General features: G+C 38.8%; 1 protein-coding gene across 4 annotated transcripts in view; it reads right to left on the minus strand.

Annotated features, from left to right (window-relative positions):
* Positions 1-21,540, minus strand: part of MON2 (MON2 homolog, regulator of endosome-to-Golgi trafficking) — a 156,180-nt gene that overhangs the window by 126,608 nt on the left and 8,032 nt on the right. For all 4 annotated transcript variants that reach the window (XR_014709113.1, XM_084610419.1, XM_084610417.1 and 1 more), the window contains exons 2-4: positions 13,536-13,599; positions 6,470-6,597; positions 4,717-4,848 (exon numbers count right to left, since the gene is read on the minus strand). Coding sequence is in view for 3 of the 4 variants with exons in the window: in XM_084610419.1 (XP_084466545.1) it covers positions 4,717-4,848; positions 6,470-6,597; positions 13,536-13,599 (324 nt within the window). In the remaining variant the exon portion in view is untranslated. The remainder of the gene's footprint in view (positions 1-4,716; positions 4,849-6,469; positions 6,598-13,535; positions 13,600-21,540) is intronic.

Below are 21,540 nucleotides of genomic sequence, written 5' to 3' on the forward strand. Positions count from 1 at the left end.
TTCTAGACCAATGGTTCTGAAACTTTTTCGAGGACCACTTGAAAATAGCTGAGGGTCTTGGTGGACCACTTAATGATCTTTCCAAATGTTGTTTGTCCCATTAGCTAACTATTGTAAAGCACTTTGGATAAAAGCGCTATATAAAAAAACCCAAAACTTAATTATTAACTTTTTTTGTTCTACAAATAAAAGCACACAACTCATATTTTAATATCAGTAGTCTTACCTTTCTAATGTGATGGATGTGCCCTCTCTCCCCCAAGTTGGGGCTGGGAAGGAGGGAGGTCTCTCCCCCACCACAGCAGCCACAGCGCTGAGGCTGGGAAGGACGGCTGTCTCTCCCCGGCAGCTGCAGCCCTGCAGCTGGGGAAAGTCACCTTTCTCTGGCTGCCGCAGCTCTGCATATCCCAAATCATCTCCCCCCGTCCCGCTTCTGACTATTCCTGCCTAAGTGGAATACTTCGCATTTGTCCTTACTGAATTTCATCCTGTTTACTTCAGACCACTTCTCCAGTTTGTCCAGATCATTTTGAATTTGAATCCTATCCTCCAAAGCACTTACAACCTCTCTTAGATTGGTATCATCCACAAACTTTAAGTGTACTCTCTCTGCTATTATCCAAATCATTTATGAAGATATTGAACAAAACCGGACCCAGGACTGATCCCTGAGAGACCGCACTCAATATGCCCTTCTAGCTTGACTGTGACCCACTGACAACTACTCTCTGGGAGTGGTTTTCTAGCTTAGTTGTACATCCACCTTAGAGTAGCTCCATCTAGACTATATTTCCCTAGTTTATGGGACCGTATCAAAACCATACTAAAGTCAAAATATACCACATATACCACTTCCCCCCCTTATTCACAAGGCTTGTTACCCTGTCAAGGAAAGATATTACATTGGTTTGACATGATGTTTTGGACAAATCCAGGTTGACTATTACTTATCACCTTATTATCTTTTAGGTGTTTGCAACTTGCTTATTTGTTCCATTATCTCTCCGGGTATTGCAGTTAAGCTGACTTGTCTGTAATTCCCCAGGTTGTCCTTATTTCCCTTTTTTATAAATTGGCACTATATTTGCCCTCTTTCAGTCCTCTGGAATCACTCCTGTCTTCTATGAGTTTTCAAAGATAAATGCTAATGGCTCAGATATCTCCTCAGTCAGCTCCCTGAGTGTTCTACGTACTTCATCAAGCCATGCCAACTTGAAAACATCTAACTTGTCTAAGTAATTTTTAACTTGATCTTTCACTATTTTAGCCTTAAATACTACCTCATTTCCACAGGTAGTCACTCTCTTAGATGTGCTATCACTACTAACCTTTTCGGTGAAAACTAAACAAAAAAGTCATTTAGCATTTCTACTATTTCCACATTTTCCGTTATTGTCTTTTCTGCCCTCATTGAGTAATGGGCCTACCCTGTCCTTGGTCTTCCTCGTGCTTCTAATGTATTTGTGTTCTTGTTACCCTTCATGTCTCTAGTTAGTTTAATCTTATTTTGTGCATTGGCCTTTCTAATTTTGTCCCTACATACTTGTGCTTTTTTAAAATATTCATCCTTTGTAATTTGACCTAGTTTCCACTTTTTGTAGGACTCTTTTTTGAGTTTCAGATCACTGAAGATCTTCTGGTTAAACCAGGTTGGTCTCTTGCCACATTTCCTATCTTTCTTAAGCAGCGAGATAGTTTGCTCTTATGCCCTTAATAATGTCTCTTTGAAAAACTGCCAACTCTCTCAAACTGTTTTTTCACTTAGACTTGCATCCCATGGGATCTTACCTACCAACTCCCTGAGTTTACTAAAGTCTGCCTTCTTGAAATCCATTATCTTTATTCTGCTGTTTTCCCTCCTACCGTTCCTTAGAATCATGAACTCTATCATTTCATGGTCACTTTCATCTAACGCTGCTTTCCACTTTTAAATGCTCAACCAGTTCCTCCCTATTTGTCAAAAATCAAATCTAGAACAGCCTCTCCTCTAGTGGTTATCTCCAATGCTTCCCAAGAATTGGTTGGATAATCTGTGCCCTGCTGTATTATTTTCCCAATAGATATCTGGGTAGTTGAAGTCCCCCATCACCACAGAGTCCTGTGTTTTGGATGATTCTGTTAGTTGTTTAAAAAAAATAAGCCTCATCTACCTCTTCTTCCTGGTTATCTGATCTACAGTAGACTCCTACACCATGACATCATCCTTGTCTTTTACCCCTTTTATCCAGAGATTTTCAACAAGTCTGTCTCCTATTTCCATCTGAACCTCAGTGCAAGTGTATTTATCTTTGATTCTTCCCTTTTTTGTCCTTCCTGACTTTCTTCTCTGCAAAATCTCTTCGGCAGATTTTCTGCATCATGCAAGAGCTTTGAGTTGACAATCAGTTTCAAGAAGACTGTGATCATATACCAAAGGGTGGAAGAACCAGTGCCTGACATTACTCTGGAACGTAAATCTCTTTGCATAGTTGACAGCTTTTGCTACTTGGGTTCTATGATCAGCAGGAATCTTGACCCTCAGACTGAACTAACAGAATTGAAAAAACAGCTACGAATTTCAGGCTATTACAGAAAAGTGCATGGAATAACAGCAAACTATCAACTAAGGTGAAGATGAGGATCTATGAGACTTGCATGCTGTCATTCCTGTTCTATGGTTCAGAAACATGGACAACGTATGCTAAACACATCAGGAGACTGAACAACTTCCCACTTTATTTCCAGAATCTTACACAGGCATCTCATGTGGAAGACAAAATACCAAACACAGAAGTGCTGGAGCATGCAGGATTGACACACTTAGAAACTACTATCAAGAAGAGGAGGCTGTGATGGCTCGGTCATGTCAGAAGAATGGGCAGTGACTATATCCACAAGAATATTTTGTACAGTGAGATTTGAAACGGCTCTAGAAAATGGGGCTGCCCTTTATGACAGTATCACAATGTGTGCAAAAATTATATGAAATTGTTCACTAGCAATGTAGACAGCTAGGGGGAGCATTCAGAATTCCATTCACTCTGGAGGGAACATCTGGCACTGGTACAGCTCAGCATGAAGTGGCTTTGATCCAGAGGATAGAAACAAAGTGAGAGAAGAAATCAGCGTGCTGTAATCTTTTACTCCAACTCAGACAATACATGGATCTGTGAAACTTGTAACAAGCCGTGTTGCTTTTGAATTGGGCACGTCATCAATAAGCAGATTCATCAGGCACCTGACTAGATTTTTTTTTACACGTACACCATGATCCAGTGGATCACCAGTTAGCTGAGCAAGCTGTACCCATCTATACCAATATTCCAGTCGTGTTATCCCACCTAGTCTCTGATGCCCACTATATCTCAGTTGTGTTTATTCACTAGTATTTCTAGATTTTCCTGTTTATATTCCCCATAGTATTGATGATCAATACTACCCACAACACATCTTCCAAAATGCATGGGTCCTACACATGCTTATCACCACATGTGGTGTACCTCATCCATGCTCCAGTAACAACTATGTGGGTGAAATGAGACAATCACTATACTGTCAAATGAACTCACACAGAAAAATGATAACACACAAATGCTTTATCACCTGTGGGCGAACACTTTTCACAAAGCAACCACTCCATATCTGACCTCTCAGTCCTCATCCTCAAAGGAAAGTAGAACATCACCTTCAAAATATGAGTCTAGGAGCTTAAATTCATAACTTTGTTAGATACTAAAAATCATGGACTTAAAGACACTGGATTTATGTCTCATTATAACAATGTGTACCCCACTAACCTTTCTTGGTCCTATGATTGTACAAGTGCTAACTGTCCGCTTCACTATGAATGGTCCCTTATAACATGTGCTAACTCCTCATCTGTTCTACCCTTCTATTTAGCTGTGACAGTATGAGTACCTCTCCCAGACCTAAAGAGCAGCTCTGTGCAAGTTTGAAAGCTTCTCTCTCTCCCCAGCAGAAACTGGTCCAATAAAAGTTTATCTCACCTGCCTGTTCTCTTAACATTTATTCTGGTTTTCCTCATTTCAAGAATGTGTACACTCCTGCCCCACTATCAAAATTCTGCCAGCTTCTATTCTTCTGAACTTTGCCACTGATGTTACAACTACCAGCGAAGAGCAACTGATAGTGGACCACGCTTACTAGGTTAAGGCAACTCATATTGCTCCCAATGTTGCTTTTTAAAATATTATTTTCTTTTAACTTGTTTCAAATATTAAAAAAATACATGTTATTTGATATCCTACATATGATAAAATAAGAATATTTAAAATATGCTACAGATTTCAATTTCTAGTACTCTCGCCAGCAGAGTATACATTAGGGTATCACACCAAGTAGTAGCTGCTGATCAGTTAAGCCTGTTAGTTACAATACACAAACAGACAGTGGCAGAATATTTCATCTTGAGCAACTCACTCAACTTTTCCATAGTCAAGTTTTCCCTTCTATGAAATGGGGATATTACTACTCTCCTCCTTGGTAAAGTACTTTGCGATGTTTGAATGAAAGATTCTTTATAACGACAAAGCATCCTTTTGTGCTCACTTACCAAAAAGTATTTTTATCTTTACTAAAGGACTATATATTTCAACAAGTGTTTGCAGGATCAGGGCCTGTGTTTCGGAAGCAGGTACATTCCTTCAGTGGAATTGATTTAGATAAGTAAGTTAGTATGTTAAAATAAATACCATAGTTGCATAAACAAATTCCTACCTTGGAGAGTGCTTCATCATGGACAACTGTATTGGTTGTTAAAAGTACTAGAACCGTCTGAAGTAATTTAAGTTCTTCAAGACTATTTTCCATCAGCTGCCAAAGCATGTTAATAATATTTCCAGCTGCAGCCTATGAAGAAATAATTTGATATGTGCAATTAAATTTTATATACTTTGTATTTAATACCATGATTACACATACATTTAAAATACAGCATTCACATATACTATATGAAATTCATTTTTTTCCCTACAACCTTATAAACACACAGAGAACATAATACTAATTTCTTTGTCACAATAGTCCTGGATAGCAAGAGACTTACGTGATCAGTTATCTTCTATTTAAGGCATGTATTTTAATCATTTTGTCAACCTGAGTGCACACTTCATATTTCAACCAGAAGCACAACTTCTCTTAGAGGAAGAGACAATTCACTACAACGCTAATTTGGCTATAAACTTCAGTGACCTATATATGCAAGAAAAATATGTATATTACTCTGTCTAAACACAGCTTTGTATGTATTTTTAATACGTATTACTTTCATGGACTGTTTGACACATACAGTAAAAAGCAGTACTACTAGATGTTAATGTGTTTAAGATTATGGTAACAAATGTATGTTATATCATCAAACAGGCACATGGACCTGCATAGGGCCTGGAGCTAAAAGAAGGTAAAACTATATGCAGAAGTACAGATTTATCAAACCTGCGTTAGTCAGATCCTCTTATATGCATTTAAAACATGGATGCTGCTTAAACAAGATGTTGGGAGGTTGGAGAAATTTCATATGCATTGCCAGCAGCGACTACTGGGTACAAGATGGTTTGACTTTTTCAATAATAGGGATGCATCATTGAGAACTGGCATCAAGATGACTAGAGTCATCATTGGCCACTGACAGCTGGCTCTTTTGGGTCACGTTGCCTGCCTTGGAGACAAAGTCTCCGCATATCAAACTTTGAAGATTGGACTTGAGGTCAGAAAAGGACACTGCCGAGTCACAGACTGGTGGCCCACCATTGCCCACAATTAACCTGCACCAGATCAGTAATAACCCTGGGGAGCTCATAGATGCTAGGAATAAAGCTGTGCAGTATGGTCTTGGACACTTGGCGCTACAAACCTCCGCTGTCTAAGCATATTATTGTTGTTGCTTATTATACTGAATTCAAGAGCTATGCAATTGAAACTTTAATATAATAATATACTATTCATACACAGAGGCAGGCGGAGTAAAGATTACACTTCCATTCTTAAGTGTCGTATGTACCAACTTTTGAGTGCTTAACTGTGCCCTTTTCATACAGCACTACAACCACGTTAGCCAAAACAGTTTTTCAAATCAGCCATTTTTAATCATGTAAAAAGAGGTCTTCCTGGGTTGTGGCATTGATTTCTATGGACTATGTCAATATAAGTTTGGCAACAGTGTTTCCTAGCTAACTGCTGCTGACCCATCTAAAGAATCCAACTATTGTAATGGATTCTACAAAAGAATACCCTTTTATTTTTATATACTTTTCCTTTGCCTCCAATGTGGGGGATTGGATTTTGACTGATATTTGAAACTCAAAAAAAAAAAAAACACCACATTTTCCACCCAATTATATTCATTTTAATATACATACATTTGTTTCAGCTTTAGAAAGCAGTCTTATAATAGTATTTTTATCTTTGTTAAATATTGAATACTTTAAATATTTCAATACAAGACAATATTTTAATATAACATCCATCTTACCTCTGAAACAACTTCATGTGACATAAGTCTCTGTATGGCTGCTAGACACAGTTGAGTAATCTTTGGTTCCTTTGTTCCACAGCCCATTAGAAACGGCTGAACTACCTCTGAGCTGTTCTCTTTCAATGCTTTTGAACACAGATAAGGAAAGTTGGTTAACTTTTAACAGTTTGCTGATTTGAACGATGTAAGGCAAATACTTGTTAGTCTTAAAACACGGGATCACTAATTGTTACCAGTTATTCAAATCCTAAACAATAACAAAACCCAAAAAGAATCTCCAATCTTGACATTTATGGCAGATATTTTTAAACTGGGGAGAAGCAATTGGATTAAGGGTGAGAGAACTGCCAGTACTCTCCTGAATACTTGACCTGCAAATAAGCTTCTTGTCCTATCCTCTCTTAACCCTTCCCACAGTGCTCTGATCCCCACACCTCCTCTTGTCCTCCTCACTCTGCCCCATCTTAGTGCATCTCCTCATCTTTGTCTTTCTTTCTTCCTAACCCTCAAACTTATTTCTATAGTGACTTTGATTTGTCCATGGTCATAAACCTCTTCCAATCTTCACGAAGCCCTCTCTTCCCCTTTGGGCTCTGCAAGGAGTTTCAAATGTGCAATCTCCTCAATCCGTTGGATATCCATGTATGGAGCACTGCATCAAGGAGGTGCTACATGTGTAGCACAAAGATGTATACCACTGCAGACAGAGTGGTTGGGGGGAAAAAAATCAAAGCAATACTGATCACCAACCACATGGCCCCATATAGTGTGGGGGGAATGACTCGTCATTTAGAGCCCTCGATAGGACATTCACATAAGGATACACTGAGTTTAAGAAAAACAAAAGTTAGTCGTTGTACCGTAGCTCTCATAAGTAAAACTTATACTTGTGCTATGATGGCAAACAGCAGACATAAACAGCTTTTTATTTATGTAAAACTCAAAGAAATTTGGAGTATATGTGAGAGTTTGTTTTGTTACTCAATGTTCCAACAACTGATTGGAAAACTGACATCAAGTTAAGAGCAACAAAAAAGTATTTAAAAGCTGAAGCATTAGCCTCTTGACTAAAACATCTCAAAAAAGGCCTAAAGGAATGTTAAGTGTCTGCTTCCTGTTATAAAATATATATCTATATATATATACACACACACACAAAAGTGTTATATCTGTGGACTTATAAAGGATCAGCCAAAGTGAATGTATTAAACAAATCTGCATTCTATAATGGCAGTTTCTTCAGAGCCACTACAGGGTAATATAAACCAGTTTATCGACAGATACACAGATCTGGATATTATAGATCCAACGTTGAAATCTTATTTAAAAATAATCGGACAGGCACCCCTGAATGTGTATGAGCACAAACCACTTTTTAATCCTCAATATTTTGGCCGTAAAAACAAACAAACATCCGAATTGAAAATTAGCCATAAAACTCTGTTTTAAGCAAAACAATCGGCTTTTTAAGTCACAGGAGCACAAATTTGCAGCCAGCACTAGAACTCTTCTGCTAAATGTTCCACGGTTCTCTAACCACATGAGTTACAAATTATTGATCAGTGAACTGAAGTGCTTTTATTTATAATTTTCTCCCCACAATTGTCACTGAACTCCAAATGACAATTAGATAAGAAAAATATTGTAAATTTATTCCACACGCACACAACTCCCAGTTGAGTCCTGAAAAGGAGTCAAGAGTTGATAATTAGGAGAGAAGGATAAAAAACTGAAAAGGTGGTGGACAACCTTAATACAATATCACGCACGTGGTATATTTAAATAAAAAAAGGGTAGTCTATGCTTACGTCAGCCTGTAGAGTGCAGACTCTGCATGCCCAGTTAGCACACAAACAATAGCATTGACAGTGAGGCACAGCTCAGACAAATAATGAACCCTATATGCCTGAACCTCTAGGATATATACCCTACACAGCTCTCTCCACATCCAAGCAGTGCCTCTCACCTCTACAGTGCTACTTTTAGTTGCACAGCATCCTGCTGTCTCCACGCTGCCAGTGTCTTTCACTGCCACATGGAGCTACACACCACAGTGAGCATGAATGAAGCCAGCTTTTTACAGCAACATGTAACTACACGTACCCTACGTGCCACTGCAAGTGTAGACACGGTCTAAGGAAGTATTTTATCCTACTACAAAGGTCAATCTATCTTGATTTCAGTGGTCCATCTGTACTAATTTTTTGTAGATGGATACAGATATATAATTAAAAAGTGTTTTCTCCAAGTTATCACCAAAAGCAGAATCTGGGAGATTAACTCCCATTTTAAAAGTGACAGATAGAAATCCAGTTCCACTTCCCTTTTATACCCCCTAATTAGTTTACATTAAAAAAAACAGGTTTCAGAGTAGCAGCCGTGTTAGTCTGTATCCGCAAAAAGAAAAGGAGTACTTGAGGCACCCTAGAGACTAACAAATTTATCTGAGCATAAACTTTAGCTCATGAAAGCTTACGCTCAAATAAATTTGTTAGTCTCTAAGGTGCCACAAGTACTCCTTTTCTTTTATTAAAAAAAACAGATAAAAAAAAGATAAAAAATACAGATAAAAAACCAAGACTTGAAATTTCATCTACTATTTCAGAAAAGAAGAGAAAATTCAGCTTTGAATAAGAAAATGCGTTTAACTGAAAACATGGGTGGTCTAAAAGTGGTAAGTCTTATAAGTGCATCTTTTAAAACCAAAGAGGTGAAAATAATTGCTTCTCATACTTATCCACTGTGATCTGAACTCAAGGTTGTTTCCCTCCTGAAAGTATTGAAGACATCACAAATATTCAAAACCATGTGAAGAAGGAAGATTATGTCACTTATTAGCAATGTCAAAACTCTTCCAGGAGAAGGCATAATAATGAACTCATGTCCTCACAGATTATAAAAACCCTTAGTTTACTTTTGAAATGTATCTATTGTATTTATAATTTTTTTTAAACTATATATATAGTTTAAAAATTATAAATACAATATATATATATAAACCCTTAGAGTTATTTATATACATACATACATATATACACACACACACACATATAATTATGATCTTAAGCAGTCCATTCATTAATTTAGAAGAAGCATTTCAGTCCACCTTTAAATTTTAATTTTTAAACTTGTACAGTGACTAAAGGTATTTTCTAATCTGTTCTCGAGAAAGACAACAGAGTTGGCATCAAAAAATAAGAAAATTTGAATGCTGGATCAATGAACTGTCTTGCAAATTTTCCTTAATCCTGTAGCAGTAGTAATGTTTACCTCATCATGTTCTCAACGAAAATGTTCTTCAGCTTTAACAGTACACATGTATGTACACAGCCTCCACAAAAGGTTGGGGTTTTAAGTAGGATGTTTGGGAACCCAGACTGGTACTGCCTAAATTTAAATGTGCAAACACTGAGCTAAAGCAAAACCAGAAAATGTTGACATCTTGAAAAACAGAAAAAACTGGCAGAATCTTTAAAGGGACACTATCAAGCATTAGCAAAAGATACAGACATAGTAAACCCCATGTCATTCTTTATAGCTGTGTTTCCTCTCTTCCCCTCAAGTAATCTCTTTTTGAGAAGTAGTACTGACATACTAGCAAAGCTCAGCTAGTCAACACTCATGAGCAGGGTCAACAAAATCCCCACATGTGGAATATCCACACGTTTCCTGAAATTTATTCACATACTCAGAATCTAAACTTTAGGGTTTTTTAAAAAATTAAGTTTCTAACTTTTGTTGTTGTATGACAGATATGACGACACACATGAAATGACGGATTATACAGGGCAAACATTGAAAGCGCTGACAAATGAACAAGCAAGCCAACTGAAAAGATGACAAAAATTCTCTAATCTTTCAGTTGAAGTCATCTAACTATTGTCACTTACTTAACACAAGTAAAAATATATCAGGCACAAGTATGATTTTTATAATATCAATATCCCTTTAATATCCCACTTCCAAATGATACAAGAAAACAGTTATTTGAAACCAGAATGGGCCACAGAGGGAATAAAATTCCTTCATCTGAATCTATTGCATCTGAAGAGAATTCTGACCATTTCACCTATCCAGAAAAGTTTGGTACCTCATGCATTAACCTATGCTCTGGCTTCAAGGCACAGTGAGATGGAAACATCTCAGTCTACATTTTAAAGCTCCATCAACCCTGCAACATATCTAGAAAGATGCTAAGAACATATTAAATCTCAGAATAGATAAAATCTGCTGTCCGCAAGGGCTATAGTTTAAGATGCTGCAAAGAATGTTCAGAGTATAAACTAATACTAATATTGGATTAAGTCTGCAGCCAGACCATAAAACTGAAGTGCAACCTTCACTCATCTCAGTGGAACACTACCTTCAAAGTTTAGTTACCACTATCTACCACTGGAGACCCATCTACACTATAAACTGAACCTTGCTTGGCTTTTGCACAAGATGCAGCTCCAACCTTGTCATAATGTGGTTCAGTCTCGTCTGTGAAGACAGGACTAAACTGCATTATAACTATATATAACACTTGCATGTTATAACAAGATTCCCAGATAGTGTATTGACACATTTAATCCCATCTACAAAGACAAACAGTCAGGGGACCACCATGTTATAACACAGATATGGCAAAGTAGGGCAAATGAAAGAAAATAAAAATAAGTTTCTATTCAGAAAACCTTAGATTTTTGTCAAAAAATTAAATATATTTCTATTGTATCTGCTTATGAGTAGCCCTATAACAAAAAACAAATCTGTGTCATTATTGGTGAAGGAAACAAATTACAGTAAAGGTGTTTCATTTTAAACTTATTTTTCATAAATACTTTTTTTTTAAACTTATGAAAAATACTTTAAGAGTGTTCCTTTAAAAAAAAGTCGGTCCAGATATACTCAGAATACCATGACCTTTCACAATTCTTCAGTTTTGGAATGAAGATGAAAAATTTTACACCATGAACTAGTTTTTTTAAAATGCAAATTGTTTGTGCGACTAATACTCTGCAGAATATTGATAGCTTTCCTAATGAGTAAATGGAGATTTCTCTTTTGTCTATTTATCTTAAATTTGTGTCTTTTGATACATAGCTGACATTACCTGGCTTATGTTTTCCCACTTATGTCAGCATTCATGACAGCAGTGAAAACAAAAAAAACAAACAAATAAAAGAGACATTAAAGTAAAATAGAGGGGAGGGACTGCTATTTCAAACACTTATAGGAATCTCCTCCTCAGCAATATTTTTACATCTCTTAATATAGAAGTACCCTTACATTGCATAGTCTTTTCTCAAACTTTCAAATTATTCTGTTGTGGGGATTTTGTTTAGGTACTGCTGTGCTAAACACTGGTGTATTAATGCAGGGACATCCAAACTTTTGCCCTTCTGAGGGCTCTAATGGCAACATGCAAGAAACCAACAGATTATATGCAATTTAATAAAGTTGCAGAAAGCTGGACAGATCATTTTAAGGTTGCACAGCTGCAGTCCACAGGGATTTCCAGTCCCAAAAGGCTATACTGCATCTCAATGTGAGCAACCTCTACTCAGATTAAGATGAAGCACTGGCTGCTGGGTACTGTAGTCTCCACAGGCAAGACTCATTAGATAAATGGGCATATTGTACAACTCCCTGGGCAACAAATGGTCAGATGAACATGCACGGTGAACAAGAGATATTGAGAGTCCTTACAAGACTTGTTAATATTTTTTGTTACTTTTCTCTGCTCAATCAACAGGTCAGTAGAGGAACAACTGAAAATTACTCCTGATGGAATTCTGTGCCCGAATATGGTCCACATATTTCTGTGCCCCCAGGCAGAAAAACGCAAAAGAAATCTGCGGGGGCACATGCACCTCTTCCCGGCAACACATCTGTTCCAGTGTGCCTGGAGCAGTCTCAGAGACTCAAGTCACTGCAGGGAGGGGGCGGAAGAGGGCTGGACATGGGAGACGCTGATCACAGTCAGGAGGCGGGTCTGGATGTGCATGTATACCAACGAGCAAGAGAGACTCTGTCCCTCTCACTTGCTACTGTGGCTCACCGGATAAGGGAGAGGCAGGGCTTTTTATTATGCTCGAGGCAGAAATGTAGCAGCCTGCCTGATATTTAATTGACCCCATTCTCTGAGGCTGAAATGTAACAGCCTGCCTAATAACATTGTTAATGTTCCTCGTGTTAGATAACTGTTCCCATTCTCAGTCAGTTCCCCTAGGAGCATAACACCTGTAAAAGTTTTAAGGCCCCTACATTGCCAGAGTCAGGTAAAGCCTTATAAATGACAGTGAGGGAATCAGCTAGGAAGATCTATGTGCTTTCTCACGTTTTTCCTGTGCCAAAGTGGCACAGTAGGTTTAGATTACAACTCAGGATTTTACTCACCCATTAAAAAAAAGACTGAGGGCAAATAAAACATTTACCAGCCAATAAAATGTCAGGACAGTCAGAACCAAGCACTTCCCAAAGTACCCAGCCAGGTCCAGGACAATGATTAGCAAAACTGTATGACTTTCATGTGTGGAAGTCTGAGCAATTTAAAATGACATTCTCCTTTTTTTCTCCCCTCCCTGTTTGATGTTCTGTAATGTAATTTAAATGAAAATCCAGAATTATAACTGGAATGCAGGGTATTAGTTACTAAGTGTTTGTAACTTAACTTTCATGTGTTTAGGAAATGCTGAATAGTTTGACTTTTTTCTGTATTGTAGTATAAATAAATTACCAAAACAATGGAAACCAGTGTGATTATATTGCATCATTTTAACAAAATATGCAGAATTTTGCAAAATTTTTAATTTTGGGGGGCAGAATCCCCCCAGGAGTAGAAAATTTTGAGCCCTTCACTAACAAATATAGTAACAGAAGGAAATGCAAGTATTCTACAAAATATTCCAACATTATTGTGTTTTTTTTGCTATGCACCAAACAGTAGCATATTACTGATGCCATGTGTTCTAAAAACCTGAAAGATGATTTTACATATCTGAAACATCTTTAAAAAAATGTTTTGCTTTCAGTGACCCAAAACACATTTCCCAACTGTATTGCTATTGTATATAATTACCTGCCAAAATATCGGTGTTTCTTGCAGCTATCGTTTTAACTTTTATTATTCCTGATTCAGCAGCCTATAAGCAAGAGATAACAATTAGTTCAGCAGCTACTTTACGTCTACATTATCTGAAAAGAAAGAGAAGTTATCTATGGTTAATGAAAATTGTAACACTGCAAACATCAGTGCAGTTTTGTTGTATTCTCAGTATGTACAACCAATCTGACAGTGAGGGCTTTGTGCTTTCTGAAATTCTGCAGCCACAATCTCCATCTCTCTCCACACAATTGTGATCAAGAATCTCAACTTTAAAAAAGAAAGTGAATTCATGGTTACAAAGATAATCTCTGCCAAACAAAATCTGTATAATGTAGACTTCCCAAGTCTTCTAACAGCATGACAATTGCTAGGACGTATAAATTGCACCATTCATCTCAGCTGAAACACTGACTCAAAACCTAATAATATAATCAGCAGCATTTTTTTCACTGATCATTTTAGCAGTAGCATTCAGCTAACACACCTGTCCACTGCTGTTAGAAGCAGCAGCTGATGTTGGAGAAGCAATGGGAAAACTGGCTGTTGTCAAACTAGAATCAGCTGACAAAACTTCCAGCTTTAACCCCAAAACAATCATGCAACATAGTTACAAGATCTGCAGGCGGTGTATATCAAAACATTCTGAAATGCTACAAGAGATACTTCATCAAATTAGACTATTTTTCATCTTTAATTCAATATAAGTGTTACTTTAGTTTAATGTAATAATCAAATAAACGTCTTTTAAAAATACATGTATTTAAAATTAATATGAAATTATAACTCCTCGTGTTAAGGCCTACCCTTATTATAATCTATTACAAGCATTTAAATTTAATTAATATTAAGTAGTACATGTTTGCTGCCAAAGTTTTAAAGTTAAACCAATGAACTCATGGACATCACTGACTAGCACTAGAACCAGAATTTGCTGAAGCTGTAAACTAGCTTTTGACAGCCTTTTGCAATTACAGAGAAAATATTTTCTTCATTTCAGTTATTCAACTAGTTCAGTTCAATGACTAGTTCATTTAAAGTTGAGAAAACAACAGGCAGCTGAAAAAGCAGGAAAGCTTGTTTTTTTTCTCTTCCAATTTATCCATAAACACTAAGTGTGAGGATGAGATCTACTACTTCTAAAGCCTTGAAGGACATGGTGATCAGAAATACTCAGTTCAATCCACTAAATTACAAATACTTTCTTTGTTTTTAAAAAAAAAACAGTTTTAAATACAAAACATATTTTGATTAACTTTTATCCTCCTTATCTATCCAGCACATAAGGTAGTTTTCTTTAATTAAAAAAATTTTAAAAAAATCAATTTTTGGTGCATTTTTAACTTAATTCCAGTTCCATCCAAATACAGCTCATGACAAATCACAAGTAAAAAAAAAAAATCTAGTAAATAATACATTATTCACGGTTTTATTGCATAATAAAAAGTGTACAAATTAATCTGAATAAATGTATATTGAGCTATATAATTGCTTAAATAATTGTTTACAGACATAGTACAGGGGTGGCCAAACCACAGCTTGTGAGCTGTATGTGGCAATTTTACAGTTGAGCCCCCCCACGCCCTCCCCATTCTCCACCTACCAGTCTGGGGTGCTGGAGAGCTCAGGGCTTCTGCCCTGTGGTGGGAGTCTAGGAGCTTCTGCCAGAGATGACTAGTGCCTGCTCGGGGGAGGTGGGGGGAAGAGCACAATGTAAAGGTTCGTTGCCCCCCCAAAAAGCTTGAGTCATGCCCCCACAGGAACACCCCCCCCCACCTTCAGCAGCTCCTCCCTGAAGTTCCCAGGTGTTAGCTCCATGTGGAGAAGCAACAGCAAACAGCTGGGAACTGCAGGGAGGAGACACTGCTTTAGCTCCATGGGGAGAGGCAACAGCAAAAGCAGCTGTTCTCCTGCAGCTCCCAGCTTGCCAGCTACAGCAGCTGCCATGCAGGGACATGGGGCCCAGCAGCACCATGTGACTGAGCGGAAAAATCGGAGCGGGGTGGGGGAGATGGGACTCCACGTGCCCCCCCCCCATACATCACCTCTGGCTTCTGCCTGGGGGCAGCTGGTCTCAGGACTTCAGCAGAACTGGGGCTGAAGTGTGATTTTTTTTTTTTTAAGTTGACAGTGTAAATTTAAGAGAGCCATTGTAATTAATTTTATATTACTACTGCAAACTTACAAAGAACTGTATGTATTTTATTTTTCAGACAAAACCTAAATTCTAAATACATGCCTTTATCTATCTACAAGTTTTGTCAATTAAGTCCAAGTAAGAAAATGGTAGAAGTATGCATCAAGTCTTATACTCTGTTAAATTTCAATTTATTCCTGAAAGTTTTGGGAATGGAAATAAGCTGCGCTGAACACCACTTTCCTATATTTCAAAAACTCATACCTGAACTGACGTACAGTAATGACCATAAACCGATGTGCAGATATATTATCTCAGTTTAAACTGCAGAACACACACTCTTATTTATTTTAACTATCTTAACTTCATTTGCTGAAATGTTTAAATTTTTCAGGAAGTCATCTCTGTTCTGCTACAGTTCTAAAAGCCAGGCTAATTAGGAGTACCTTGTCACATTATATTGTTTCTATTAATTAATATGAAGGATTTACTTGTCACAGTCTGACTTCAATTATCTTCAAACTAAACCTCATCACATCTTCTGGCAATTGATTTCTTTCCTGCCAGCAGTGACAAACTCAATTTGAATCAAAGAAAAATGAAATCTTTCCGTGGATACAAGATGTTCACATACGCTACCATACTTTGCTGGGAAAATGGAATAAACAACGTTATAGTGTAATGCCCCTGAACTGGTTACAAAGCTCTGCAATGTCTGTATAAAAATAGCAGATATTTCAGAATAAAATTAGATGAAAACAAACAAAAAAAAATTGTTGAGACCAAAGCAAGATGTTTTACTGCCATTCTTAATACCAGAATACTTTATTTTTCTCATTCACAGAAATAGAGTAAGTTAGATGATCATTTAAAAAAACTAAACAATGCCCAAACTAATCAAACTGTCTACACTTATATTGTTATTACTACATGTGACAAGCAAAAGAATACTGATATATGAATATTTTATTGAAAAACTAACCATGTACTAAAAGTTTACAAAAAATTAAATTTCTAGTGCTCTAACTCCAATTTATGAGCAAGTGTCTATTAGCAGGAAAGAATTAATGTTTATTTTGCTAGCTATAATATGACTTTGCTAACTATAATTATTTTATTATATATCCAGTATGTTTACAAATTAAACTAATTTTAAAGCATCACTGCTTGTTTCTTTTTAAAAATAGAAGATATATACTTTGATCAAAAAGAATTATTGACTGTATGCAGCATGACACACAAGCTTTAGTTTAAGTTACTTTGTTCTCTGTCTACCTAGTGGTTTAATACACTTACTAGGAAATATGGAATCGAGTGTCTTTAATACGGAGAACATCAATATATGGTCCCAAATTATAAACAGGAAGTCTTGGTGATTACAAATAGGAGGAGGAGGTGGTCCCTGGGCCACAGGATCTGTTACATGTTTGGTCCACCCTATGAAAGAGTTTAATAGCCTCTGTTGCAGAGGACTGCCAGCACTGCTGATAAAGTACTGCAGTCAATAGCACAAACATGATCTTCCTCTACCAAATTCATTCAAACAGGGTAAAGTGTCAGGCTTTCAAGGTGGTAACATAAGATCTTTATTGCTACATATGTTCTGTAGCGAATAGCACTCACGGTTGTAATGGTTTAATGGGGTATCTTTTATATTTAATTTTTGTGCAATTTTAGTATTTTGATATATGCAGATGCTACTATGATAGGAGCCAACTCCCATGATACTATAGAGACTGGGAAAGCCAACTGACTGAAGTGTTAGGTATTCTCAATCAGCTACCTCAAACTAGAAGTATTAGGCTAAAGGAATATTCCAGGAATATGCAGTAAGTATTATTGATTTTAATTTCATGATTTTGCTACAAGAATTAAGAGATGGGGGTTGGGAGAAGTTATATGTATATAGTGTGCAGGGACCTTAGATTACAGAGATAGATTCTCGCTGTTTGGTCACAGCCAGAGCAATCTGTTGGGTGCCTGAGTTTATATGAAGTGAATCAATAATCTCATTTCAGTTGCAATGATCTCTCCACCTCATCAAAAGTTACCATGACAGTAAACACAATCTGTTGATAGCAGTCTTAGATATAGCCCAAAAAAAGAATGCAGGGAGTAAGGGCTTGGTCTACACTTCAAAGCTTTACCAGTGTAACCATTTCAGTTAGTGGTGCTTTTTACTGATACCATTAGACCAGTAAAAGCCCTAGTACAGTGGGCTCCAACCTTTTAAAGCCCAAAATCACTTTTTGAATCTAAGGGCAACCCAGGATCTATCCTGCCCCTTCCCTGAGGCCCCACCCCCTCCGCTCACTCCATCCAACCCCCCCTCCATCACTCACTCTCCCCCACCCTCACTCAGTCTCACTGGGCTGGGGTAGGGGTTGCGGTTTGGGAGGGGGTGTGGGCTCCAGACTAAGGTCAAGGAGTTTACAGTGTGGGAGGAGGCTCTGGGCTGAGCCTGGGGCAGGTGGATGGGGTGCAGGAGGGGGTGAGAAGTGCAAGCTCTGGGGATGTGTTCGGGTGCAGGAGGGTTGGGGCCGAGTGTTGGGGTGCAGGGTGCTGGCTCTGGGAGGCAGGTCAGGGCTGAGGCAGGGGTTGGAGTGCAGGAGGGGGTATGGGGTGCTGGCTCTAGGAGGGGGGGCAGGGCTGGAGCAGGGGGGGATTCGGGGTGCTGGCTCCGGGAGGGGGCTCAGGGCTGGGGTGTGGCCTCCCACTGGGTAGCATTTACTATGGGCAGCTCCCAATCGGCAGCGCAGCAAAGCTAAGACAGGCTCCCTGACTGCCCCGGCCCCACACTGCTCCCAGAAGGGGCCAACATGCCTCTATAGCCCCTGGTATGGGGAACGGGGGGTCTGTGGCTCTGCGCGCTGCCCCTCTATGCATTCACCACCCCCAAAGATCCCATTGGCCATAGTTCCCTGTTCCCAGCCAATGAGAGTTGCAAGGGCGCTGCTTGCAGGCAGGAGCAGTATGTGGAGACCCCTTCCTGCGGGGGTGTGCTGGCCACTTCCAGTGGCAGCCCCACTATACCACCAAAGATTGCGATTGACTGGAAGTGTCCCCAGGATCGACCTGTCCATTGCAATCGACGGGTTGGTGACCACTACACTAGCATGGATCGGTATAAATGTGACTTATACCGGTATAGTTATTCTCCTTCCCATATGGTACAGTTAATGTGCAAAAACTTCCTACCATTGACAAACCTAAACTACAGTTACTCTTAGAAGTTGCTCCTTAATTTCCTGATATGCAAAGAGATTGTGAACTTATAATAGATCTAGCAGGCCTGTGACTATGTCTAGCATATGCAGTAAAGAACTGCAACTTCCAGCAACCTGCAACTAAAAATGCCCACAAACAAAATATTTAAGATATTAGCGAAAATACCTGTAAGGGTTGTGGGCTTTTATTCAAGATTTGTCTGATATTACAAAGGATGCAATGTGACACCAACTCCTCCAGTTGCTCAGACTTAATAATTGGGACAAAGAAAGCATTTCAAAAAATCTCTACCACCAGGAATTTAAATGGTAATTTGTGTCTTAGCAATTTGACTAGACTGCTGGGTCACCTCTAGAGCCTCAAAATTGCCTTAAGGTTTATAGCTCTTACTAGAGAAAAGTGAAATCAAAATCACTCTCTCTCTCTCTTTTTTTTTTTTTTTTTTTTTTTTTAAGAAAAGGCCTTTAGCACTTTCAGTGCTGATAGCTTATGGTAGTAAAACATTACACACACTGCAATTTAAACATTAAGACTGGATGGGGATGTTCAATATTATTTAGGATCATTTTCATACTTACTATAACACGTACTGTTTGATTAAAAAAAGAGCAGTTTTTGCCAATTTAACACTATTTCTCTTGTCCAGTGATTGGATATTGTTTTATTGCCCCCAGTTAGGAAGACAGACTCTTGTTTAAAGTGTAGTTTTCATTTTGTATTCAACAAAATGACCCAAAATGACCATAAATTATAAGTCATTATTTTATTGCAGATGGGGGGGGGGTATAGCTCAGTGATTTGAGGATTGGCCTGTTAAACCCAGGGCTGTGAGTTCAATCCTTGAGGGGGCCATTTAGGGATCTAGAGCAAAAATCTGTCAGGGACAGTACTTGGTCCTGCTAGTGAAGGCAGGGGACTGGACACGATGACCTTTCAAGGTCCCTTCCAATTCTATGAGATAGGTATATCGCCATATTAAAATAAATAAATAAGACAACAGCAATGTGTTCACACTATTTCAAGATATGACTGTGGTATGGGAAATGAGATTAATGATGTGACTATTATGCAGAAATGTCCAATCATATGCATATATATTTCCATAATAGTAAATCTCACAGATATCCTGAATTAGAGCTTTTTCTTAGAAAATGTTATTGTAGCTTTGCTTTTATACATCATTCCAGCTACATATTTTACTTCCAAATGTGTTCTGAATTTTTTAATATTCGCATTCAGATGTTTTAAACTTTTCATCATTCATAATGCGTTCTGAAACACAAAGTATTTACTCAAGCCTGTCTTCTCAAGAATCATCAAAACAGATTATTCTACTATTTTAGGGCCCAGTAGATTTCAATAGCTGTAGACTTTGCTGCAAAACCCAAGAAGAATTTAATTTTTCAAGTCCAAGTCTGCAGCTATTAAGGTTGTGAACAAAGCATTCTAAACATGAGCCAAATGTAAACTGAAATAATACCTTCTTGAGCCTGCACACAGGCTGCAAAAAAAAAAAAGTATAACAGATGTATGATCTGCTCAAATATCAAAGGTGTGCCAACACTGAAACCTAATAATTACAATCTAAATCAGGGTGGGCAAATTTTTTGGCCCGAGGGCCACATCGGGATTGCACAACTGTATGGAGGGCCAGGTAAGGAAGGCTGTACTTCCCCAAACAGCATGGCCCCCGCCCCCTATCCACCCGCTCCCACTTCTCACCCCTTGACTGCCCCCTTCCAGGACCCACCCCCATCCAACACCCCTGCTCCCTGTCCTTTGACTGCCCCCCAGAACCCCACTCCCTATGCACCCCTCCCCCAGCTCCTTGTCCCCTGACTGCCCCAACCCCTATCCACACCCCTGCCCCCTGACAGGCCCCCCTGGGACTCCCACACCTATCCAATCCCCCCCCCTCGTTCCCTGACCGCCCCCTCCCAGAACTTCCGCTCCATCCAACCGCTTCCTGCTCCCTGTCCCCTGCCCCTTATCCAATCCCCTTAGGGTTGCCCCTTATCCAACCTCCGCTCCCCGCTCCCTTACCATGCCACTCAGAGCAGCAGGAGCTGGCAGCCACGCCACCCGTGCTGTGCAGCAGGAGCAGCGGGCCAGAGCACTGGCGGCGCGGCGAGATGAGGCTGCAAGGGAGGGGGAACATCAGGGGAGGGGCTAGGGGATATGCTCCCCGGCTGGGAACTCAAGGGCCAGGCAGGATGGTCCCGCGGGCCGTAGTATGCCCACCTCTGATCTAAATGTTAGTATTATCAGACAAGAAAGATAATTTTAGCAGCTGCATTTTGTGTGGATTGGAAGGGGATGATGTTGGTGCAAAGGAACCTGGAAAAGATGCGGCCAGGTCACAGACAAAATGTTTTAGCTGCTCGGATAAAATAAAATGGTTCAATTCTCTGAATGTTGTACAAGAACAAAGTATAAGATTTGGGAAAAGGAAAGGGAATGCTAGGTGCCAGGTTCCTCAAACAAATGGTTGTTAGGCCAATGATGAAGAATTCTTTATGCTGGTAATCTTGCTAGTTCTACAGACATGTTTCTAAACTTTTGATTTTAAATAAGTTATTGAGAAGCCATTTTGGTGCAATCTACAGTGAAATCCTG

This window comes from Lepidochelys olivacea, assembly GCF_965140295.1.
Source record: "Lepidochelys olivacea isolate rLepOli2 genome assembly, chromosome: 1".
NCBI classification, from domain to species: domain Eukaryota; kingdom Metazoa; phylum Chordata; order Testudines; family Cheloniidae; genus Lepidochelys; species Lepidochelys olivacea.